We start from the raw sequence: 25698 nt of genomic DNA on the forward strand, positions 1-25698 counted from the left end.
GACTAAAGGCAAAGGAGAGCTCTGTCCCCCTGTCTGTCCGTGCTGCAGACAGCGCAGTCCGTGAGCAGGAATGCAAGAGAGTGAGTGCAGTGTCTGATAACAAATTCTGCACTTCTTCTCCTCCCTCTCGCTCTTGGAACCTGTCTTAGAGGTGCAGAATTTATATCCAGCATAAACTGAACAGACAGTTGGGGATTCAAGCATCATAAAGTCACTCTACAACAAGGACTCAAAAACATACAGTACAGTGATGGCCATAAGAATAGAAGCTAGTGAAACACATACAGTTAGGAAATGGTCAGTGTGTTACATCTAGGGATTTGGTGATTGAGATAAAGTGGCTTAAATTTTGCTGACAAGTAAGGCAAACGTTTCTTCATGCTGAATATAGCTTGATGTTTCCAGTACTAGATATTCTTAAAACAGAATAATCTCAATTGATTTAAAAAGAAACAAGCTGAATTTTAAAGGACAGACTAGAGAAGAGTTTTTAATAACTACTTAAGAAGAGACACTGTTCTGTAATATAAATACTTTACAGAATATTTTTGTGATGACAGACTATCAAACAGAAATCAGTCACTTGTGTGAAAGTATATAGCAATTCATTTTTGTTTATACTTCAAGCATATTAAATTTGTAACTTGAAGTGTAACTGTTTTTGTGCCATAGAATAGTTCTGAAATTAAATTAATAGAATTGCCAGGATAAATAACTGAAGAATTTCAATACGTATTGCTAAAGGAACAGATACTTTCTACTCACATATTCTAAGGTTTAGAAAACAGAAGCTTTTTAGTCTCCATCATTCTAATTTGCTTAAACAAAACTCCTAGTGCTTATTCAGATAACCTCTCCTGACATTTGGCAATTTTGATGTTTTGTTGGAAACAAAGCTATATTTTTTGCTGAAATTCCTGTTATTGCTTATTATGGAGCTGAAACCTCACCAGAACAAAACAGAAAGCAGTTGTCTAATTATTTTTCTGAAATAATAGAAGATAATAACTAAATAAATAATAAATTAAAGAAATAAAATAAAAATATATTTAATTAATTAATTATAAATTAATAAATAATATATTCTTAAGCAAGGATGTGAGCAAGTGTTTCATTTGAGAGTTCTTGTTTGGCCCTATGCAAACTTTGGAATAGGTGGGTGACTGAATTGTCTGGAAGGGCTTCTGGTATTTTGGAGTTTTGGTGGATGGTGAGTTGCCAGAAACAGAAAAGGGCAATAGGCTTTTTACCCTTATCCATGATGTATCAGTCAGTGCAACAATCTGTGTGAAAATTGACCTTGTAATCCTTGAGAAAACCAACGTTATTGATTTGTAAAGGACAAACTATATCAGATTACCCACATTTTTTATCTTGGGGGTCAGTGCTGGAGCAGGTTCTCAGAATAGGGGTATTAGTAGGGTACAGTCCCATTTTCTGATTTTGAGGGGGATGTGATATGTTCTGGCCAGGACCTTTGTAAGGAGGCTGGTATAGTGATACTCCCTGCATGCTTTCTGCGTGACTACCTAAAATACTTAGTTTAAGGGCAGATAGGATGTGTAAATGTAAATCTATAAAGATGATTAGAGGAAAAACTAGCAACGTAGTCATATAAAGCATAAGTCTCATGTAATTTTAGGAAAAAGTGGGTAATGTCACCTGGTTATCGACAGTATGAGCAGGGAGAAGATTTGCTGATAGAACTCTCTTGTGATTTGCTTTCTTAGTCAAAACTATTGCTACTTTGTTTTATGAAATATCTTAGGTTGTAAGAGGAAAAGGAATTTATTTCTCTAGGGAAGAATAAAAAATCAAAATGTTGTAACATGGCTTTTATATCCTTCTCTTGCTTCAAATGAATTTCTTTTAAGCACCCTGAATTCCTAGGGTAGGAGGGATTGTTAAAATGAGAGGATACTTGGGGCCTTATACATAAAGGGATGCATAGAGCTGCTTTTCTGGACATGTCAAATACAAACAAAAGATGTCAAAAATACAGCATGTATTTCTGTGTAAATTCTTGAGAGCTCTTTATTCTTAAAAATATTGTATCAGCATTCATTCACATATTAGAATCACATAACTCAAGAGGAGAGTTTGTTACATACAGTTTTTGTAGGCTACTTTTGGCCAGTGGCCTCTTATTTTACACATGCAAAAAACATTAGGTACCAAATTGGTAAATGTAAAGAATTTACAATTGCATATTATTAACTTTTTAAATTTAGAAGTTATAGTAGAACCTGTAAAACTTGAAATATGACTTTGAATATATTTAGCTCCTTCTTGTAAGATGTTCTGCTTTGAGAGAGGAGACTCTCAGATCCTGTCTAATTTTGTAATGAATATTTCTTACTGACATCTTTTTCCTCTTGTAGGTGGCAGTGGCGGCAAAGAATCCGACTGTATCTTGAAGGAACTGGGATTAACCCAGCCCCAGTGGATTTACATGAACAGCAGCTAAGCCAAGAGCAACACAGCAGGGCTCACATAAATGAAAGATTCCAGGATCAAGGTAGGTTAACATCTGACAAGAATATAATCATTTTGCTATGGTAACTTGGAATAGAAAATAAAGACTTGTGAAAGTTTTAGTATTTGAAATACCTGCTGTCAAAATTCTTGATCTTTTTTAAAATGCTGTCTCTTAGAGTTACTGTAAATACTTGAGCACATGTGTATGTTTGTGTACACATACCTCATATAGGACCTCTGTCTAGGTCCTATAACTAACTTTTAAGTTAGGTTAATTGAGAGTTGTAAAAGCTGGTCTTGGACCAGCAAATAAGATATTAGATGTGAGAGTCTGTCTGTAGATAATTCTTAAATACCTTCATCTCTTTTCTTTATGGTGGGTTGAAAGATGCATGGTTCAGTGCCTAACCTGTGTCCAGTACTTCATTTGCTCACTTAGTCCTTGTCAACATGAACAACTTGTTAATCCCCTTTAATTACCTTGTGGTATGAAGTATAATTCTCTTAACTTCATCAGAAATGTCTGTTAAGTCATTGCCAGTAATTTAACTTGGCTGGAAGTGTGACTGACAGAAAACTTCATTCTGCCTAGTTGCCTGTGACTTTTCAAGGAAAAGTGTCCGAACTTCAGTGTCATTGCCGACCTTGGTTTAAATATTTATTGTCTCCAGTAAAGGACAGTGACTGGCCACAGAGCGAATCAGTGAAAAAATGAGTCCTTGAAAAAAATGGAGCATGAGGTCTAGAAAACAAATCCAGGCAGCAGAATTTGTCTTCCAGTGAATTGTGAATGGTTTTTGAAAACTTGTGTTTTATATCCATGATTCAAAACTCTTATATTTAATATCTGCAGGATCTGATATTTCTGGCCCACATCTTTTACCAGTGAGAGCACTCAATGAAGTCTTCATTGGGGAATCTCTTTCATCCAGGTGTGTATAATTGTTTGTTGTTACAGCAAGGCACAATTGACTTAATTTCTTTTTATCACATTGCAATGGACAATCAGTGATGAGATTTTATTGTCAAATTGCACTTCTATTCTGTAAATATTTAACACTGATTGTATTATTGCTGATTACAAAGTGTATTTTCAATGTTGATTTCTGGTTTTCTGCTTCCTCTCTGGTTATTCTTTCATTTTTCCTGACTTTTTTCTTTCCCTTTTATTGATGACTTAAATATCAGTCCTTGAACTGCCTCATCTCCTCTACATCTTAAATATCTTTTCATAAGCTTTTAGCATGACCAAGCAGAGATAGGTTTTATCATGACTCCTTTTTCTGCCTTTCTGTCATTAGATGCAAAGGTACCAGCCTGCTTTTGGCAGAAACCTTGTTATTGATGGAATACAGTTATTTCCTTTGTTTAAGAACTGTGTTTGTATCAAATCATGGTACTGCCTTGTCCAGGATACATTTGACTGTCCTTTCTGTCCTGAAGATCAATGCATTTTTGGCAGCCAAACAGTAAGAAAGACACTGGGAATATGACCAGGGCTGCAGTAAAAGGAGATTTACTGTTTATCTTAAAAAAAAAAAAAAAAAACAAAAAAAACAACAAGAGGAAAGCCACTTCAGAGTTTAACAGCTTGTGTTTGTACAGTGCTTGGGACACTGATTGATGCTGCAAACAGTATAAGTGTTCTGTGAGCTTTATTTTTTTGTGTGGGCTTCAGCCTCAGACTGGCAGAAGGAATTAACCTCAAAGATATTAAAATCCTGCTTTCTACTAAATCAAATCTAATTTTATCAAGATTCTAACTTTCTTTAATGTGCAGTGATACAGGAACACAAAGCTGTTTTCCAGTGCTATAAGTGTCACAAGTACATTGTTCTCTTGGTATTTGAGAACCACTGAGGAAAACAATACTCTAGAAACAAACCTCTAGAAATAAGTGTGTTACTGGGACCTTACACTTGAAGACCTAAATGTTGTAAAGACGAATCTTCTATTAGTTTCAAATACACAGGTCTGCTATTTATTTAGAAAGAATAACTTTAGGAGCTTCTTGTCGGGTCTTATTTTGCATGTTAGTGATGAAAACAAGTAAATTGAAGAAAAAACCCCCAAGAAAACCTGTCATACCCAGCTTGTAAAAATTACATTTAATTGAATCAAGTGGTGCACCTGTATTCTTAATTTACTTTCAGTTCTCTAATCTCCCTATCTTTTCAAGAGTGATTACAAAACATGCCCTTAGTTACTGAGAGTATAAACTGTTTGGCACCAAGCAGCCAAGAGCTGTATTCCTAGACTGAAATAATAGCCCAGTAAGATCTGTTTACTAAGAAAGGTGAAACTCAGTCATGCATGAAACAGCAAATGTGGTATTTCTGAGAGGATATCTATTAATCTGAAACCTGTATCACATTTTGAAGACAGCTGTGAATATCAACAAGTTAAGTTCATAAATACACTCTTGGATATTCTGAAGCTTGTAGAGAGAAACTTTGGTCTCTAGGCCTAACACTAGAAACCCCCTGACAGATGAACCATAACATGAAGAAGATGATTGTACATCAAGACATAGTACTTTTGAGTTTTAGGAATAATTTGCCCTGGAGAGAAGTGTAAGCCTGTTTGTGTAAACTTATTATTGAAGAATCACTGGATTTTCAATTACTGAAGTGATTAGGAATTCGGTTCAATCATGCTATTGCTTACTGATGTTGAAATGTTTAGTGATAATTAATGAGACCCAATCACAGCATAAACACAGGTTTTGTGCAACAGGTACACAAGGAAGGTAATTATTTACAGTTTTATTTGTAAGTCCAGCAAGCCCTGCAGATGAACCACAGAGGTGGTTTTGTGCATAAATTAACGGAAAAGTGACTGCAGAAAAAGTGCCTGAAAGTTCATGCTAGAAATCATTTTAGCCAATTATAAAAACTACTGTAAAATAGTGAATCAGAAGTTGCTGTCAAATGGGAAACACTGTACAAAGTCTGTGAAATTGTGATCCAGATTTGAAAGTAGCCCCTCTAAATTGTAATGTGCCTGATAAGGCTGTGTGTTCTGTCTTATTCAGGGAGAACTTTAAGTCCTGCAAACCCAGTTTTAAATTCTCGCTTCATAGGGCCTCCTATTATGAAATATCAGTTGATGATGGTCCTTGGGAGAAACAGAAGAGTTCAGGGCTTAATGTGTGTACTGGAACAGGATCAAAAGCATGGTGAGTACATGTTGCTGCTTTGACAGAAAATACCATTTCAGATAAGCCAGATGAACCTATTTTGCCTATGCATTTTCTCCTTACTGAGACTCTGTTGGGCTGTGGGTAAGTCAGTCTGATATTGTCACTGTCAGTATGGCTCAGAGCTGTTCCACATGTATGAGATGAGTAGGGCACTCATTACTTGTGGGTACAGAGGGAAGCCTAGAAAGGGTGAGGAGCTGTGGCACTGAGACAGAAGCTTGCCTTAGATGTAATTTCAGTGAAAAATGTGGCATGCCACATGTGAGGATGAGTGGTTGGGAGTGGTGAGGGAAAGAGATTTTTGCTGTGACTAGCAGAGAGCATACTGAGGTGATCGATGAACTATTCTTGTTGCCCAAAATGCTTAGATGATGTAGCTCAGTAAACTTATAAAAATCTAAGCTCTAAGAAGAATGGGAAAACATGTATTAAATGCAGTGTTAAATGTGCTCTGGCTCATCTACTGTCCATTCTCCTTTGAAAGAGAAAGAAACAAGCCTCCTGTTTCTTTCATATTTATTTGACAGGGGACAATCTCTTTGCCAAAATACTCCCCTTAAAAAAAGATGGCCATATCTACACAGAACTGTGCTAGCTTAATCAGGGGGATAAAATATTTAAACTTCAGTTTAAACATGTTTTAAACTTCAGTTTAAACATGCTGCAGTACTTCATGTAAGTCTAATCAATTTAGTTTTGAGATGTGAGAGATGTGTTTGTGCTCATAACTTAGAGTTGTACAATAGTCACTGGATTTGTGGAGTAGGCTAAGATGACCTAAAACAGAAGCTTTTAATGAAATTCAAAAATAAGTATTCATGCTGTAACCATGGTTACTAGGTTTTACTCTTCATTGTAATTCAGAATTTTGTATTCAGGCAGCATAGCTTAGTTCTGGAGCCTGCCAAGGATGAAATTGGCAGACTGCTAGGGAAACTTTCCTAGTGTTCAGTACCTTGGGAAAGTACAGTCTTAATTCAATGCTGTTCTTACACATTTCTTTTGCTTATACACTGTGCTGAGCAAACCCAGAACCAGGCACCAAGCTCCAGGATTGCTCCTCTCCATTGCTGTAATCTGTATGTGCTGCTGGACTTCTCTAAAGTGAGGCCAGGCCTCAGTGGAGTGACCCCCTTAGCCTGTTGTTTAAGGGCTTTCCTGCAATTTCAGACTTCCTGGGACTGAGAGACATTTAAATGTCTAGGTGTTTTCTGTAGCTGCCAAAACTTGTGTAAAAGGATATCTTGGTAGCATCTGCTCGGGCTTGCAGGTAGGCAGTAAGTGTAAGAGAGGGAGCCTTGGGCACACCCTCAGCAGCTCTGGGGTCAGATAGGGGTGGAGTGGATCTGTACTGCAGTCTGAGGTGTTTTACTGCCATGACAGAAGTGCTGGACTGAGGATTTTAAGCTGTGTTGAGACCTGGCCATGTGAGATCTTCATGGTACTGCTGCACAGTGTCTGTGGTTAGCACCTACTCCCTTTTGAGTCTGAGCAGAGGAGGGAGACTTTCTTAGGAGTTTTGCCTTAGTTCAAACTGAGGCTATGTTAACTCGTTCATCCAAACGTGTCAAATGCAGAAGTGTCTGATCTGACTGTTTATTTTCTATGTACACCAGTTCTTGTGAGATTCAAGACCACATCTTAGGGTATAAATAAAGAGGTAAAATATTTGTGGAGAAGTGTTGGGTTCATAAATGAGAACTAAGAGAATAAATCAATTAGCAAGGGTTGGATAGACAGGGTAAGAACACAATCTCTAGAGCTTTTGTTTTTTAATGCAGACTTAATGCAGCAGTTATTGGGGGATTATTGACAAGCAGACTACTTCCCATGCTCTTCTTTTCTGAAGACTTCACTTAATGGATTTTTAAGGTTTACAAGGGCACAGGTAGATGCCAAAGCAAGAGTTGATTTAAGACCTATTTTTTTAAAATTACTGTTATCAGCTCACACTTAACAGCATTCTTTTTCCTCCCCGAATGTTGATTTTAGTTTTTCATCAGTGTGAAAGGTTTTTTGTTTTTTCTCAGTTTTTTCCTTAGTTGTACTGCTTAGCAAACAAGACTTCTTCTCTGTCTAGGTCGTATAATATTAACAAGGTTGCACATCAAGCTGTTGAAGAGATCCTTAAGATGGGTGAGTGAGCAATGTGGCATTACTAGCCAAGGTCTGTATAGATAAATCTGTCTAACTGGGGCTCTTTCTCTCGGCTCAACAGCGAAAAAGCATGGAAGTCTGAATATGCCATTGAACACGGAACTGGTACAGAAAGGTTAGTGAAAAAGGCCAGATTTTTTTAAAAGTATCTTTGACCAGTTAATTTTGTTTGTATTCTGAACTACTCATTTTTCAGTGTTTTAGCACTCTTGCAGTAGTAGTCTTTCTTACAGACATTAATTAGGCACAGTTGGCAAACAATGTCTTACTTGAAATGAAAGCACTTACATAGACTTCTGTCTAAATTATCTACTTCAGGAGAATTTCAGTTCTCCTAAAATTTGAAACGGTTAATATTTAATCATCAGGAGAGAGCTATTGAGTGTTCATCTTGCAGCAGAACTGAAAGGAATTTTCCCTAAAAGTAATTTTTTGCATGTAAAGACTATTAAACACCTGTCAAGACTTGATGGTCCCTCTTGATAGAGAAGCCACTCTTCCCTGGAGGAATGTGTGTTTCTGAGAGTAAATAATTTTCTCTGGAAAAACTAATGGCTGACTCCTCTGCTTACAGTAACAAATGATTACAATGACTGTCTGCTCTACAGTCCAGAGGAACCAAAGATGTTTTTCAGTGTTCGAGAGCCTATTGTAAACAGAGTTTTCTCAAGTAGCCGTCAGCGTGGCTTCTCTTCAAAGTAAGTGTTGGCTGCAATAGCAAAGAGTTACTTAGTTCAATGTATCTGTTAAAGTCTGAGCAATCTAGGACTTTCCCTTTAAGTGTTTCAACATCCAGTTTGTGCTTTGAATTACTTGAGTATTGTTCTTGTAACAGCAGGATGAAAATGTTTCCTAGTTGTGTTATGGCTTTTTAATGTTTGATCCCTGCACAATCTTACAGAATAAAAGAATCTCACTGTGCCCAGTTTTGGTTATGTGCCATTTCCCTCAGTATAAGACACAGTGACAGAGAGAAGTGAATTCAGGAAAGGGCCACTGGGAGGATTACGGGGCTGGAACAAGTGGTTTATAAGGGAAAGACTCAAACAGTGCTTTCCTTTAGCCTGGAGGAGACAAGACTAAGGGGGGGGATCCAGTTGCTCTCTTCAGCTACCAAAGTCTGGTTACAGAGGAGGCTTGAGTTAAACTCTTTTCAGAGCAGAGTATAATGCAACAGCCATGATTTTATAGTAAAAATTTTATAAGAAAGTTTTCTCTATAGATTGTCTTGTGACTGTTCTTGGAGATACTCAAAATTTCCCTGGGCAAGGCATTAAGCAACCTAACCCATCTTTAAAGTAAGGCCTGCTTTGAGCAGAAGGTGGGACTAAATGCATTTCCAAACTGAATTATTTTCTAATTCATCATTTTAACTTAGGGCATTTGTGCCAGTGGAGGTTTAGATTGAATATTAGGAAAATTATCATAATGGAAGGGTTTATAAAGCAGTGGAACAGGCTGCCTGTGGAAGTGGTGGAGTTATCATCCCCAAAGGTATTTGAGAGACATGTAGGCATGGCACTTAGGGACATAGTGGTGGGCTTGGTAGTGCTTGTTTAATGGTTGAGCTCAATGATCTTACTTGTCTTTCCCAATCTAAATGATTTTATGACATGTGGAGCTTGCCACAATTAAATATAAACACATACAGCCATTAGTTATATTACCAGAATTACTGAACATACAAACAATAACATATAAACTATTGAAAGCAATACAGTATTTTAATTGTAATTAACTGTCAGTTCAACCTTTTATATCAAAACAAATGTCTAAAGGAGCTCTGAGCCAAATTCTTTTTTCTGTCTTGTCCAGCTCTAAAAGAGATGCCTTAAATTTTGTAAGGTTAGATTTAAACTTATTAATTATAATATGTCAGACTCTAATAATAATAATGTCTTGACAATAATATGCTGCAGTTCTTGAAGTTGCCTGGCAAGCATCCTGACCTTCAGCTTTGTGTTTGTAATTACTTTTCTTCTCTCTGAATGATTATTGTAACAAAAGATTACATTAATGTCCAAATTACTTGAACCTTAAGCATTGCTACTTGAAAATACATATTTCACATAACATGAAGACCACATATTAGAATCTTAAATTAATTGTGATGTTTTCTGTGAAGTTCAAGTAAATGGGATCATCAATAGCTTTCTTTGAAAATTACAGCTAAGCTTCAGCTTCAGCACCAAGTGTTATATTATAGGCTGTGCTCAGACTGTGGGAGCATTGACCAAGTCCTTCAGTCCTCTCTGGACTCATACCCATATAAAGCACTGATAACTTGGGAGGTTCTAGTGCTTAGTGCCATGCTAAGTGGAGGTTAAGCATTTATTGACTCAAGCAAAAGAATGTCCCAGTTTTATTGTTAACTGCTTGTGTGAAATACTTAATTTTTTTAGCTGTTTTGTGATAACTTACTTGCTGGGTTTTTGCAGAGTCTGTGTCCGTTCCCGTTGTTGGGATGCTTGTATGGTTGTAGATGGAGGAACATCTTTTGAGTTCAATGATGGGGCAATAGCTTCAATATTGATTGACACAGAGGATTCACTGTGCACTGTTCTGCTGGAAGAATGAAGGACCCTGATGTCTTTTGCTGAAACATTTATGGATCCATAGAGGGAAACCATGGGGATATCACAATGCTGCATTATATTGGAAGTTGGCCTTTTCGGATGCAAGAGCATTTGGAGGAAGCTTGAAATGCTTTTCATTCCTTTGGGTTGGGGAATCATTAGCCTGATATTTAAGCTTTTTTTGCATCTAGTGTAAATGTCTGAAGTGTTACCTCTAACTTCAGTGAAAATTGACATTTTAACTTGTATGGCAAACATGAAAGCTTCATAAACACAGGTAAATGGGTTCAAGTATTAAGTCAGTAGCATTAAATATTCAGATGTACAGTTTTATAGTAACAGTCTGGGACTGATAAAACTAAATACTTCATACACTTTTGTAGAAAAGTTGACTGTCAAACTAGCAATTTGATGCAAGGATATATAGATTTTGGTAAACCATGGTGTTGAGGTAAAAGAAATGAAAATACAAATCTTTTGTATGCTTTTCAAAAATTGTACAACTTTGTAGTTTCATACAACTTGTGGCAATTTTTTTTTTTTTTTGTTCTTCCAGTATTTTTTCTACATTGTAGACTTACGTCAAGGGTATAAGTCTGGTTTAGTGCATCTTGACTGAGGTAGCTTTTAGTTTTTCTGTTTGGCTAGATAGGGACTTGAAACCCAAAGGTTTTCTTGAGCCCTTCATGAAGAATTTACAAATTATAGAAATCATGTTGTAGTAGGATATATTTCTTCACTGAATGGATTAACTGGCAAGCAGATTATCAGAACACTAGTGTATGTAAGTGGCTATCGTAAGACTTATATTTGGCCTTATTAAGTTGAATGTTTGGAATTTTAGATTTTGAATTTCTTATATTTAAAGAAGAATGAGACATGCTGGGTATTAGGAGTGGAGCACAAGCTAATACCTATGTCTTCCAGTTTTCCCAGCATGTTTTTACCTTCTCCAGAAAATTTACATTTCCAATCTTATGCTGAATTCTAGTGATATGTAAATGACAACAAATTAATTTCACATGTCTCTCTCATGTTAGGTAATCAAGTGATAATAGAAAAAAAAAAGCTCTGATTAAAGAAGAGCAAGTGACCTTTTAAATCTTTTAGAGATACTGTGAACTGTGACTGCCTTATAACTGCATAGGTAAGGCAGAATTTGAGAAAACAAATATTCCTACAGCAGGAGCTCTTCTGCTACATGACTTGAAAATAGTATGTTTTGTCTTCTACAGATTTGTTTCCAAGAGTGAGTTTTCTTAAAATGACTTTTGAATGAAGAGACTTCTGTAACAGATGTTCTCAGGTCTAATGGAAATGTTCTCCAATGTGGCCAATCAATCAGTGTATTTATTGCCAGTTGCAAAATGTAAACTGCTCTTTATTGGTGGAGGAAATGGACAAAGGGTTTTTTGCTTCTAGACTTAGAGTGAATAGAACTTAAAACATAATTTAGAGGATATTGATTTGACCAGACCATTCAGTTATAGGAAAATGTGAAATTGATGGAGATGTCTGAATAAGCTATCACTGCAGAGTTATTTACACTCTGGTTGTCGTGATTGTAGACCCAGAGGGGAAAAGCAAAGTAGCCAAATAAGCTTTCATAAGTTGGTAAGTTCAGGAACTATCAGAATAAAGCTCTGTCTAAAATAATGTGCATAGCTTGTCTAAAAGTAAAGACACAAAAGACTAATCTTTCTAAAAGTTGTGTGCACACAGACTAGGATGTTCCAGTTATTCTCAATCCATCTGTAACCAGTTAGGGATTGTTTATTATGTGCCTCTGTCATGTACACTAGTCAATATGCTGTTAGGATTAAAAAAATCCTCAAAAATCCTCCACCAATGCCATTAACACTGATTTATTCCTTCCTAGGACTCTTACCACTCTCACACTAGATTTAGGTATTGAACATGTGCACAGCAAATCTATGGCAGAAATCCCAACAACTGCTTATTTACACATTTGTGTGCTGTTAAGTTTTAATAGAGACTGGTTAGTCAGATCAGTAGGCATACCTCTTAAACATGCCTGTCATTCCTTATTATCAACATCAAAACTAAAAGGTAATCTTCTCAGGCCCTACAGCCCCAAAGTATGATCTAGATTAGGATTTAGTAAATTTTCAAATTCCTAATTTAGCAAAATGGAAGCCTGACCTGCTCATGAGTGGCCTCTACTGGTTTTGTCTGTATTAAATTACAGTTCTGTTGAAGCATTTACTGGTGAATGCTTAAAATTGACATGGTGATTCAGAAATCTATTTTTAATAGTAAGCAGCTACCTTTTTATTTTTTTTAAACAACTGTAGGACCCTTTTTAAGGATTATTTTTGACAAAGGATTGCAGTACAGACAACTTAGTTGGTAGACACTATTGCAGGACAGGACTGAGTTCTTGGTTTAACATTGATTTAATCTGCGTGGACTGGCAGTTTTTGCACCTCCTCTACCTGCTGAGTCAAGTCCATGGTATTTTCATTTAATGCTAGTCTACACTGTGTTCTGCTAAACTAGACCTGTTATTCTTTGGTTTTTTTCTCCAAGTGGTGTTTATACATTATGTAATAAAAATTAAAATCTTAATTGATAAATTAAGCTATCCTGTGCCTGATTTCAACGTTCAAAAGTGTTTCCATGTGCTCAGTTTCTTCTCACTTACTGTTTCAGGTTGTTTTAATGGTTTGTGAGCCTTCATGCATTTACATGTAGTACAGACAAATCAATGTAGCAGGTAGGTTTTGTTATGTAGTGTTTAGAGCTACTTATTATTTCCCTTAAGAAAGGTTCAGTTGAGCACCTTGTCCAAAGGGCTTTCATGTCTACTAAAGCTGTCATCATAACTATTAAATAGATATGCAACAGTGATGCTGATCCCCTTCCAACACTGAATCTGGTATGTAAAATTTTTCCTCCTAGTCAAAGGCCTACTACTGTTCCAAATCTGCACAGGGTTTTAAAGCATAGTCTAATAAATCCTGAAAGTAGTTTTCATAACACCCTGTCCTTTAAACCACCACTGCTTGGAGAAATTTCTTTTTGACCCATGACACAAAGTTGGTGGCAAACCAGGGAAAGCACTCTCCCATCTATCAGTCATTCTGTAAAATAAAGCAATTTCTTAGATCTTTATTAAATGCAAGAGAAGTTTCATGGAATTACATTGTGCATAAGAAGAAGAATTTTCAGTAATGCTGTGCTGCAAGGATTTACTTTTTCTTCTTGAAGTAATTTAAGGTATAATTCTAAGGCAGCAAACTGAGGCAGTAGAATATTCTGTATCCTCCAACTTCCACAAGATGTGTTGCCCATTTACTCCTTCACAGGGGATACAAACCCATTATTAACACCTGTTATTTATATTTACACTGTTAAATTTAATAAAAACAAAAAACCACCTTAGGTTAAAAAGATAATGCTTTATTTACTATATTCTAGAAGGTCAAGTTAAATATCGAATTCTAGTACTCATACAATCTTTCCATAGTAAGCAATCTGTTCTGCACTACCAGGTATTCATTTCTGAATGCTTTCTCTCAAGAAGCTGTATCTATGTAAACACCTAAAGTAATATGTTGGCTACTCTTAAAAACATCCATGAATAAATTCAGCTGCTTGCTTACTGCATTCATGGGAAAAACAGCAGCATGTTTATGTCCTAGAGAGGGTCCAAGTTTTGCTAAAACACTTGCTGGAACATTCTAGGCTTATGCATGAGGAAGGACCCTGATAACAGATGCAAATGAACGGTTTATTTAAAATCATTACCTGTCCCTATCTTTTGTTTTTTTTTTTCCTTTTTGGACAGTTACTCAGCTTCTCCTATGACTTTAAAATAAAAATCAACACTAGATAATAGTGGTTAGTGATACAAATACAAGAAGCAAAGTGCTACTACAAACAAACTAATATAAAAAAGAAATGTATGTCTCTTGATAGCACCAAAGCATCTCTCCCTTTTAGCATTCTTACACTGTAGTCCCAGGTTCTGGTTTTTGGTCATATGTAGAACTCCTTGAGCCCTCCTCCTGCTAAACTTCTACCAATGTAACAGTTGCACTTAGAAAAGATCTTAGAGAAAGTTTTATCTACGATCAGGCGCACAAAGCTACTAATATGTAATCAGAAAACCCAGGACCACAACATGAAATAATGGACAACCAGCATCTATTTTTACAGATGCTAATTCTGAACAGGCTACTCAGACTGTATTTGGCAACAAATGAAGGATACTAACGACAAAAGTTTCATTTGTGGCCTCCTAAATAAAAACTTCACTATAGCTCCTTTATGCTGCTTAACTTGTAAGGTATTGAGCTCTTAGCTGCTTCTGTGTAGATATCCCCAATTTACTGTTTTCAAGCTTGATTCATTCATCCTGCAGTATCTTTTCTTCAGTCAACATAGCTGAACAGATTTAATACATAGAAGTATTCATTTTGAATTCTGCAAACTCCTTAATAAACTCTACAAAGATTTCTAGCACCTCTGCAAGCTGTTCCAGAAGCTGCAGACAGTTGCTAGAGGCTGACATTACTTATCAATGTAAGTAATTGATTTGTACTTATCAAATCACTTGACGGTGATTTGTTTCATTTTTTTTTTTTCAAAGATCCCCTGTAAAAAAGAAAGGCTGAAAGAAATATTCTGTAATTGCTCACAGATCCACAATTTCTAAAGGCTTTAAGTACAAAAAACTGATATAAAATATTATGAAACATTAGGGTGTAAAACCAAGTTAGACAGTAACAGTACTATGATAAAAGGTGCTCCAGCACTTTTTTTTTTCCTAAGGAGCTTCAACGCACAGTGTCCATGGCATCAACTGCATTGTACATGATCACAAGAAACTAGGATTTCTCAGTGTCAATCTGCATTTGATGCCCCAAATCTCATGGCTCTTTTTATTGCCAACAGTTGGCCTTGCAATGCTGGTAAAGTGTGAACCATTGATCTTCATGTCAGGTAGTGCTTCCTCGAGGAGCTGCAGCGAGCTATCAGTGACTATTCCAAATACCTGAAGAGTCTTCAGTGTTCGAATTTCACCAAGCTCTCTAGAAAGAGAGAGAGATAGCAAATTAACCATGAAACTGAAAACATTTTTGGGGGTTTTTCAGCCTGTACCCAAGCTACATAACACCATTTTTACTAATTTTTTAGAAGAGGGTAAACTACTTAAGCACATTTTTTATTGAAACTAGTACTCAACACTGATACTTCAGCAAACTGGCTGAATAAATTACTTTTTTGCTAGTCTCTCTCACAAACTGAAAACAAACTGATTCTTCCATTTTCATATCCTTGGACTTAAAAATCTAGAACAAGTGAAGTAAATTGCACAGATGAAGTTCCAGGATGTGGCTCAGGGGAAACAAGCCCCTGAGTACCATCAATAAGTCCCCAGTTTGGAGCAATATTTTGGTGAGTAGCCAGACCCAGCTTCTTGATTGCTTTACATTTTCCCAGTCATCATCTGAACTGTGTATCTTACAAGCAAGTACAGGACAAAATCAAAAGGCTGAGGCATGTGCTGCCACAGCAAAGTTTCTTCAGATCCTCATTTTCCTGTTCCTCTCAACCTTTTTTCTTGTTGTGTTGACATCTTTCCTGAAAGTACTGGACTTGAAAGCTTCTATACTAATAAAAAGCAGAAGGACCTCATGAGCAAGTCACTCTTAACCATATTTGAATCACAATCAATAACTGATATAAGTGCACACAAAAGCAAATACACACTTACTTACAGCTTACTAGTCCAGCCGGTACTGTCAACTCTGCCAGCTATTCCAAACCTTCCTCCACACTCAGTCTGACATCAGTCCTGGTCACTGGCAGGACTGCAACCTCCCATGCCAGCAATGAGTACCACTGGTATAATGCCACTAACACAAGACACAAGGCATGCATGGAGCAGCCAGGTCCATGAGTACAGACTGACACCACTGAAAGATTATCTCAGCTTCATTCCAGTCTGGATTCTCAGAGGATAACAGGTTCTAACAGTTGGGTTCTTTTATCTTAGCTTTACACGTGATTCCTCGTACCATTAGCTTTTTTGAAACAGTATTTGCAATTCTAAACATAAAATAAAGCAAATTTAAATTAATTCACCCTCTGCATGAACAGCAAATCAAAGCTAATTAGAGGTTACTTACACTAAGGCAGCAGGTGATATCTGGTAACATCGGCTAAGGCACAGGTGTTGTAGGAACACAAGTTGTTTAAAATACTGGAAGCACTCAGGCTTTAACATCATGCTGTCACTGTACAGAGAACACATTAAATAAAGTCTTAAGTACACAGCAGCAGTAAATTTGCTATTTTAAAAATTCAGCCAGAGGAATTCACTGAGTATCTACTTTTTCTATCACCAAAGTATGTTTTCACTGACTGTGGAAGCAACCCATCTCTCGTGTATGTGCTGTGCATGCGAAGGGGCAGGTGAAGCAGAAGTTTCTCTTCATACAGATACTCTGCAGCAGAACCTGTGCCATGAATAGGCAAGTTCTCCAGAGATTTCAAAATACTGAAAGTCACTAAGTAAAAACCAAAACATACCTTTTTTTACAGTTATATGGCCAAGTACCAAATTAGTATTAGAGATGACTTAAACCCTCTCAGGGATGCTAGGCTAATGAACTGTAGGCATCTAAATATTTCCTTCCTTTCTACCTATCAATTACCACCTCTGGTTAGTTAACAAACCCTGTAGGTACCTGACATTTATGCTGGGGTAACAAGACATCTTACCTGCTCCAGATTAGGTCATGTCAGATAGCAAATCTTTTGTAGGTTTAGCTTGAATAGTATTTTCTGGATGTGCAGTGCTACCTACACAACCTTGCCTCAGTGCTAATCCCCTGAACCACAAGGATTTAAGGACTGGCTGCACAGGTTTTCTTACCTGAGATCTAAATGGACAAGCAAAGGACATCTCTCCACCAGCGTTTTCACATCTGAAAAGAGATAACACAGAGTCAGTCCGTCTTTCAGTAGCAAGAGGATGTGCTTTACACAGCCTGCTGATGTCCACACATGTTCATTTATGTGTTTCCTACTGGAACCCCACAACTGAAGCACAATTTTTAAAATAAAAGATACATGCTTAAGAGTTAGAGCATACAGTCTGCCTATGAAGATACCTTACATGGACTTCTTTTAACCCCCTGATTTAGTTCAGAGGGTTAAAAGAAGTTCAGAAACCTAGATTTAGTTCAGCAAATTATCCCTAGAAATCAGTTGCATCAACCATTAAATTAGGAAGGCAATAATTCAAATAATATTTTTGTGAAATCTACTGAAGACCTAGTAATGGTGAGCTGCCTGAAATATTTACATGTAGTGGAAAAATAATGAAAATTTTTCACATATCAAATATCCTTTCAGAGCACCAAATCCTTTAGACATGACCATTTTTACCCACAAAAAGTTCTCATGACAAAAAGTTATGTTTTTTTCTGATATAAACTAAATTTTTGACTTTCTTTCATTGTCTGCAAGACGCACAGATCAGCTGTAGTTCAGGCATTACCTAAAAGCCATTGCAAGGTGCTCAACAATGTGCAACAGAATTTTGATATTTCAGAATTCATGTGCAGAAACTAAACAAAACAATACCTTGATTATGTCCTAAGTCTTATGCCTGATACATTGCACTGAAACAGAGTAAAGACACTCAGAGAAAGTGTCTGACAAATGGAAGAGGTCAGCACATGGCCTCTAATGGTTCAATTACAGGGATCAAGGTTCAAATTCCTGATGTGGAGAAGATTATGTAGCATATTTGTTTTTGAGTTTGGGGCTGAGATAAGATTTGCCTATTTTCCCACAAAGAGAATGCATGAGGGTGTCTGTGTGATGTTTAAATAGAAATGAGAGGTCACCTCCTGTATGTCATCCAACACCCCACTGTCATATTCACTCATTGCAAAATTTAAATTCTCTTTACTAGAAAAGGACTTTCACCCTTTAGCTATGCTCTTTTTCATTTTGATGTACCCTCCCCCAGATCTTGACTTACCTGCATTTTCTATCACCCTCCAATTTAATAGAACTTTTCTTTCTAGAGCTAGTAGCAAGTTAAGTGGTTAAATGTTGATTGCTAAGATTGCCGTCCAGATTAACTCATATCTGGATGTCAGTCTGAAACTCAAGCACGTACTATGACTGTTCTCTTTTAGAAGATGTTTCCAGCAGACACAACATGAGAAGGCTTAAGAAACCCTCCAGATACTGTTCCTGGAGCTAATTCATAGCACACAAAGTCCTGCTTCCAGGACTTCACAAGTAAAGTGAAGAAGCTTTCAGCTGAACAAAAAAATTAGTTTTCACTTGACTGTTCCTAAATTCGGAAGAAAAATCATCTCACCCTTCATGCTGGAGCTAGAACTCTGTAGTAAGAGTCTCTGACAGCAAGAATTTCAAACTGTACAGAGCACAAAAGTTACTGTTAGTACATGACTCTTCTATACAAAGAGTGAATGCCAAGCAGAAGAAAACGTAAAGCCTACTGCTTCATCCCATAGTGGGATTGCTTGCCACACTGCTGTTTACCTGCTATTTGTAGATTCTCTCTGTATCCACTTAAATTTAACTGGGTGATCTTTGAAGTAACATGATTGACTGCTGCTTTGACGTGAGTGGCTGTGAATTCACACCAGGACAGGTTCAGCTCCTCCAGCCTACACAGAGACAAAGTTGTTAACAAGAATGGCTGGAATGCAGTTCAAGTTCTGTTATTTTCTATTACACTTGATACTTTTAAAGCAAATACTTGTAACATACCAACTGCGAACTTACTGTATTCATGCCTAGAAATTCTAGTATGACAATAATTAAGCACTAATGAATGGAGCAGGTTACCCAGCCAAATCTGTCTCTGGAGATTTTCAAGATACAACCAGAGAACATCCTCATCCACATGGACAGTGCTAATTTTAGACCCTGGTCTGGGAAAGGGGTTAAAGTGACTTCCCAAAGCCACTTTCAACTGGAATGATTCAGTAATGGCTTAGGAAGTAAAGGCTCTCTCCAGGAACTGCCACAAGGAGACACTGTCTTTTCATCGGGTTTGTGACCTGAATCTGTTACAAATGAACAGATGGTCACATTGAGAGGAAAAACTACCATTCATTATTAGCATTGGTCAGATGACCAATTAATCCTAATTAGCATAAAATAATTCATAGTTTTATATAAACACTGGTCATGCTGTGAGCTCAACTCTCTTTACGTGCTTGATTACCTATAGCCTGTCACCATAGGGCTGGGACAAAGTATTGTTCTGTGTGCAGGTGTTGTAGCTGTAACCAAGGGACAGAGACACAGTGAATGCACAACTAGAGCATTTAGCTGGCACTCTACATAAAATGAAAAAACAGTTAAATTGCCACTAGCATTCCTAGGATCAGATTTGCCATCTGGTATTCACTGCACACTGCACCGACTGCCATCCCCTAAAGAGCTCATGATCTGAGTAATCAGACCAAGCGACAGAAAGATTAAGGCTCTGGCTGTCCACTAACTCACAATTTGATTAAAAAACATCCTTTCGCAGAAGGAATGATTATGTACATTGTCCTGCAGGTCACAGCAAGTCAGCAGAAAGATTGGGATATAAATCCCAAATTCACTGGGGCCCAGTTCAGTGACGTTCTGTCAGCAGATGGTTTAATCACTGGAGCTGTCAATCTGAACACAGCCCTTCATAAACTAGAAGGTTACTGAAGGATTATTCTACCATGGAAAGGCACAGTGTTCTCGGCGACTCATCCTGTACTCTGACTGCAGAGGGAACTTTGCAGTTCCAAAACACACACTTGGTCTTTGTGAGAATCATACGTTATTTTCATAAAAAAAAAAATCAAATTTACATGATGTCAAAGGAACATAAATGGGGTGTACCCAGCCAAGCGGATGATTCAGAAAACCCATGAAAAACTACAAAAGTACATCTTTGTTATTAAAGAAGAAAATAGCTTGATGGGAAGAAATTACCTGATTATTCAGCCAATAATCAACTGTTAGGCATTTAGGACCAAAACCAGGCATATTAAAAAAAAAAAAATACAAGAATAACTGGGATGCCCAAGGAAAAAAAAATAATTTGTTTCAGGAATAGCAAAACCTGGTTTTGTCTTACATAGAACAACTGCTCAACATCAGCTCCAAGGCTTCTGCAGAAAATCCTGAGCACCCACAGAGATTTAGTCGTATCAAACTGGGATTTCTAGCAATGCTCCTGTAGAGAGAAGAAAAAAGAAAAATATGATAAAATTTAAATGTTGTAACATTGCTTGCTTTGCTATGATGTGCCTTTTTTTAAGACCTAATTTCCTGGACAGGCAATTGTTCATTAAATATGAAGTACTGCATATTTAATCAGCTGACTAACCTGCGTCACTAAGGGCCTAAACTCTGTACTACTGCATCAAAGCACAACCTTAAAAGGGACACTTGTCTATGTATGACACTGCTGACAAGTCTGCATATTTATAAACAACCAAGTTTACAAGGAAATGGTTTCTTTTCACCTTCTACTGTTGTATGCCAATAAACATACATCACAGCTTATCAGAGATTACTACAGCTCTACAAAAGACAAAGCAACCATCCCATTTCTGATGTCACCCCTCTGCAAGATGGAGGTTATTCCAGGAAAAAGCCCACGTCCAAACAGCATCCCCTGAATGCATTTCTTTGCAAGACTAGAGCACATATCCGGTTAGCAAAACCTGGAACATTCAGTATGCACATTTGTTCAGAAGGTGATAAAATTCCATAATTACTGCCAGATTAGTACCCAATTTTCTGATAGTTTTAACTGTTACTACTAATGGTATAAAAAGCCAAACTATACTGGTTTATTTTTATTCTGGTTTATTTACTCCCCTCTGTGGAGTGAGGAAAGTATCAGAAAGCCAGGGTCTCTGCCATCTGACCTAGGTGGCACCTCTGACATCTGTCCATAGGTGGCACCTCCACAATCCTGTGGTGTGATGGAACAGGAGGTTGACTACAAACCCATTAGTGTCTTTGCAGCTAACCAAAAAACACTTAATCTGCTTGACTGAATCTGTAATCTTCAAAGACTTCATAAGTTCAATAAAAAAAGTGAGCAACAGTGCAGAAGCACAATGGGTACCTGGTGGGAGAGCTACTGAGAGCCCTTGGAATAGAAAAGAACCTACACACCAAACACAAAGTTCTCTTGGGAGCAAAAAAACGGAAAAATAAAAGTAGCTCTGCTGTACAGCTCAGCTGTGGGAATATGGATCCATACACAGAGAGGTGAGCAGTTTCTCCAACCTCCTGCTACTCTGGAGAATTGGGAGGAAAAAAACCCCAAAACTAAACGGCCACCTTAAACTAGTCATTTCAAAATGCACCCACAATGAACAACTTCCCACTGCATTCTTTCATTAGCCTGCACAAAATAATGGCACCAAACAGAAGGCTTTACTGAATATTCCCAAACATGTCACTCACTTGATGATGCTGTCAGAAAGCACTAGACCCTCCAAGCTGAGGTTCTGCAGCTTTTCACACAGACAGAGAATACTGTGGAGATCTGCAGCAGACACTGTGCAGTTTGACAAATCCAGGTGTTGAATTTTAAGAAGACTAATAAAAAAAGAGAAGGAGAAAGGTTACTAAAAGTGCATTAAAACATGCTCCATAAATTCCCCACATCACAAATATACCCCATACACTAAAAGCATGCACAATTTGCCGAAAATTTTTCTACTGATTCCTCATAACATCTGAAAATTTATCCTGCTGGAGTTTAATGATTTTTTGAGTGTACCACATAAAAATGCTGCAGATGATGATAATTCAGGCCTCTACAAGATAGAAACTGCAAGGGTGGTGCTTGATATTGAAAAAAAAAATCACATCAACTTGGTTTTAAATAACTGGCACGTGAGTGCAGATCCTCCTTTTTCAACACATGCCTAACCACTGATCAGCTCGTCCACACTCCACACACAGCACAAACACTGCTGCTCGCTGCTATTACCTTAAAACCAAAACCACACAGACTGAATATCTGAGACAGTTTCAGGGTTCAGAAGATGCAGAAAAAGCCTTACTTGCTTGTTTTAAACAACGGATCCCCAATGCAAGACCTTGGGCAGCGGAACACAGTAACACCTGCAGGCAACAACTGTCCAAGCACTCCTGGCAGCAGATTCCCACCAGTCAAATCAAGAGTCTGCCAGAGAGATTCATCAAATCTGGGGGAATGAATATTACTTGTTAGTGAGTTCAAATGGGTAACAGGTCAAAGCTGTGGGTAGAACTACAGAAAGTTTCTGGTGTCAAAAACAGGCAGAGAAGGGAAAGCTATTTAACAGACTACAATAATGTTAAAACATGTGAGGCATCTTTTGGTTATACATACCCACATATGGTCTAAATTGAACTATATATGTATAAATAAGATGAGAACCAGACCATTTAATGGTCTATGGAAGCAAAGATTTTCCTTAGTACTGAATGAAGAGAAATAGCACTTACGAAAGTCGATGCCATCTCTTGCAAATCATAGAAACTTTCAGTAAATCCTTTAGGGGCAAATAGGCAAAGATTGCCAGAAGCAATTCATCTGGAAGTGCATCCAAAGAAATACCTTTGGGGAAAGAGCAAAGCGCATTCTAGTTAAAGCTGGTTCATTTTTGCCTGCTGGTCAGATGCCTTGCTGGGTCTGGTTGTTAAAAGCCCCTTTACAGTTTCTCTGTAGGCATCAGCCTACATCAGGCATCAGCCCCACTATTCATCTCACAGGATGACATTTTTACCATCTTTGCCTAGGCACAACTGGTAAATGCAAATGTTCCTGTAATAGTCACTCTCTATACACAGTAAGGCCATGGACACTACTCACATACTCACTTGGGGAACATGAGCATCTTAGTTACTGCCTTTGTGACCTAATGCTTGTATGATTCCCTGGGTTTTTTCCCCCTCAGCCAAAATGCCCACTCTTCCTATGCACACAAGGGTCCCAGAAGGGAGCTCAAGGTAAGCTATGCTTCTGTGTGATACACAGAAAAAAATCAGGTACTACAAACTGCTTCCTAAAACACACATGCTATCACCACGCCAAGAATTATGTGAAACAATGTGGTACAAATCGCAGCTTCTCTCAGGGCCCCAGAAGGTGTCCCATGATTCACATGGGAGATTTCTGGATGGTGGAGCTCAGCAACAGCTGCCTTTGACCCAGCACTGCATCTTATATAAAACAGGAGTGTCTGAAGGCACTTCCACCTTCTGTATGACAGCATAATGTCTGGAGAGAGCTGCTTATTTATTCTGCACCCCATACTCATCCAGACTAAAACCACATTTTGACACCAGGGAAAGGAACCCAGTATCCTTTTCAATATCCCTTTCAAGAGTCCAAGAGCTCTGCTCTCTCCCTTTCCAGCCCTGCAGGCTTCCAGCCTCTGATGTGCTTTCCCTGTAGCTCTGGCACAGTCCCTCACGTTGCTTGCTTCCATCAGGAGCTGGAACACTGCTGGCACACCTCAGCCTGCACTCTTTACCTACCCTTCTCCTCCTGCCTCCAAACCGGTAGTTTTTGGATTGACTTTGGTTTTAAACTGATTGATTTTAGCTTATTTTTTCTCTGTGCGCTTTAACCATCTGGTAACTAGAGTGAATGTTGCCAACAAACCTTTTCATTAAACCTACTTTTGCTGCCTATTCTTTGAGCGACCTTAAAACACTGATTCACTACACAGCCCTGCTGGTTCAAAGTGCCACCTGTGTCCCACAGACAAGAGCAAACAAGCACAGGGACACGCAGGACAACCCCCCAGCACGCACACACACACATACAGGTGCTCATGGGGTCAGGCAGCAGAGAACCATGGTTTTAACAGATTACAATTCTGGAGCCAGACACACCACCTCGGCTTAAAGGCACATGTAAAAGAGGATTTATCACCCCAAGCCTGAAAGCCACTAGATCTAAAAGTGCCATTCTGCTGGGTAAGAGCAAAAGAACTAAACACTAAAGCAGGGTGGACTTGTGATGCCCACTCTCCATCTCTACCAAAGGGCAAGCAGAACCTGGGACAGGGGGACAGTACCTGACTCTGCCTCCCGGAGCAGCCATGGCCGGCGCACGATAACAAAGTCCTTTTCGTTGTCCTTCACCTTCTGCCTTTTTGGAGGAAGACAGGGTGACGACACCAGCAGGTCCTGTGGTGTGTTTTCATTGCCCAGCCTGTCTTTCTTAAGGGCCGACACTCCCATACCCGAGAGAAGCTCCGAGGTCTTGCCGGGGTCCCATTCCAAGCTGGTGGAAACATTAGTGCTAGAGGATGGGATCTCCTGGAGGTGCTTTCTGCAGACACAGCAAAACCCAGAGGCTCTGAGGGTACCGCCAGACTGACACCAAACACAGGATGGGGATCCTTGAAGCATTTCAGTCACTCGCGCTCCACAACCATACACAGGGAGACTAAGTGCGGGATCTGCGGGCGCTGGAAGCACAAACAGCGGCCACAGCGCAGGCGTGTGCTCGCTCTGGCAGGCTTTGGGGAAGAGCCCGCCAGGGATCGAGCGCGCCCCGCTCCCGGATGGGGCGGGTGAGGGGCCGGGGAGCGGGGCCAATGGAGGCGGCGGGACACGGCGGCCTCCCAACACCACCGAACCCGGACACTGCCGCGACAGCACCGGGGAGGACCCGCGCACGACGCGGCGGCAGCGCGGGCAGCGGGACGGGATGCTCGGGCAGGCGGGGGAAGCTCTCCCCGAGGCCGGGAGAGAGGCGGCCCGGGGACTCCGCATCCCCGCCAGCCTCAAGGACAGAAGCCCCGCTCCCCCGGGAGCACCCGCGGGGCCGCACACACACCTCCGATCCTGGCACCGCTCCCACGCCCAGGAGCTCCCTCCCGCTCCCCCGGGTCCCACAGCCGCTCCCGAGGCTCCACCACGCAGCGCCTCAGCCATCCCCGCGCAGCCGGGCCGCCCGAAGGGATCTGCGAGGGCTCACACGCAGACCGGGCGCCACGCGGCTCCCGCGCAGCCCACCAGCTGTACTCGTATGCCCGTGTCCCGGCGCATTCCCGGGTCCCCGTGCCCCGGTGTTCCCGCGTCCCGGCGCTCCCGTACCTGTACATGGCGCTGGGAGGCCCACGCGCGCCGCCGCACGCCCCGCGCCTTTCAGCACCGCGCCATCCCGGCGCCGGCCGGAAGGTGCAGTGGGAAGGGCGCAGAGGCTGCTGGGAGCTGTAGTTCGCAGTCCTGTGCCCGCCCGGAGGCGGGGCC

General features: G+C 39.3%; 2 protein-coding genes across 6 annotated transcripts in view; one reads left to right on the forward strand and one right to left on the reverse strand.

The window, feature by feature from the left end:
* Positions 1-13010, forward strand: part of NADK2 (NAD kinase 2, mitochondrial) — a 32968-nt gene extending 19958 nt beyond the window's left edge. For 3 of the 4 annotated variants that reach the window (XM_059491966.1, XM_059491968.1, XM_059491967.1), the window contains exons 6-12: positions 2382-2518; positions 3332-3410; positions 5513-5656; positions 7761-7816; positions 7899-7952; positions 8412-8535; positions 10276-13010. In XM_059491966.1, the coding sequence (XP_059347949.1) occupies positions 2382-2518; positions 3332-3410; positions 5513-5656; positions 7761-7816; positions 7899-7952; positions 8412-8535; positions 10276-10414 (733 nt within the window). In that variant the 3' untranslated portion in view covers positions 10415-13010. The remainder of the gene's footprint in view (positions 1-2381; positions 2519-3331; positions 3411-5512; positions 5657-7760; positions 7817-7898; positions 7953-8411; positions 8536-10275) is intronic. The other variant, XM_059491969.1, reaches the window with a different exon arrangement.
* Positions 13011-13815: 805 nt separating this feature from the next.
* SKP2 (S-phase kinase associated protein 2) lies at positions 13816-25611 on the reverse strand. Of its 2 annotated transcripts, XM_059492857.1 has the most exons (10): positions 25543-25611; positions 24516-24772; positions 22936-23047; positions 22509-22652; positions 21904-22038; positions 20558-20656; positions 18970-19097; positions 17321-17372; positions 16572-16679; positions 13816-15470 (listed from the first exon to the last, which is right to left on the reverse strand). In XM_059492857.1, exons 1-10 carry the CDS (start codon positions 25548-25550, stop codon positions 15257-15259), a joined length of 1257 nt encoding a protein of 418 aa, XP_059348840.1. In that variant the 5' UTR covers positions 25551-25611; the 3' UTR covers positions 13816-15256. The 2 variants fall into 2 exon arrangements, with proteins under 2 accessions (XP_059348840.1, XP_059348838.1); XM_059492855.1 differs by lacking the exon at positions 25543-25611 and having other exon boundaries at positions 24516-24852.
* Between the last annotated feature and the right edge of the window lie 87 nt (positions 25612-25698).

Source organism: Ammospiza nelsoni, chromosome Z (genome assembly GCF_027579445.1).
Source record: "Ammospiza nelsoni isolate bAmmNel1 chromosome Z, bAmmNel1.pri, whole genome shotgun sequence".
Lineage (NCBI taxonomy): Eukaryota > Metazoa > Chordata > Aves > Passeriformes > Passerellidae > Ammospiza > Ammospiza nelsoni.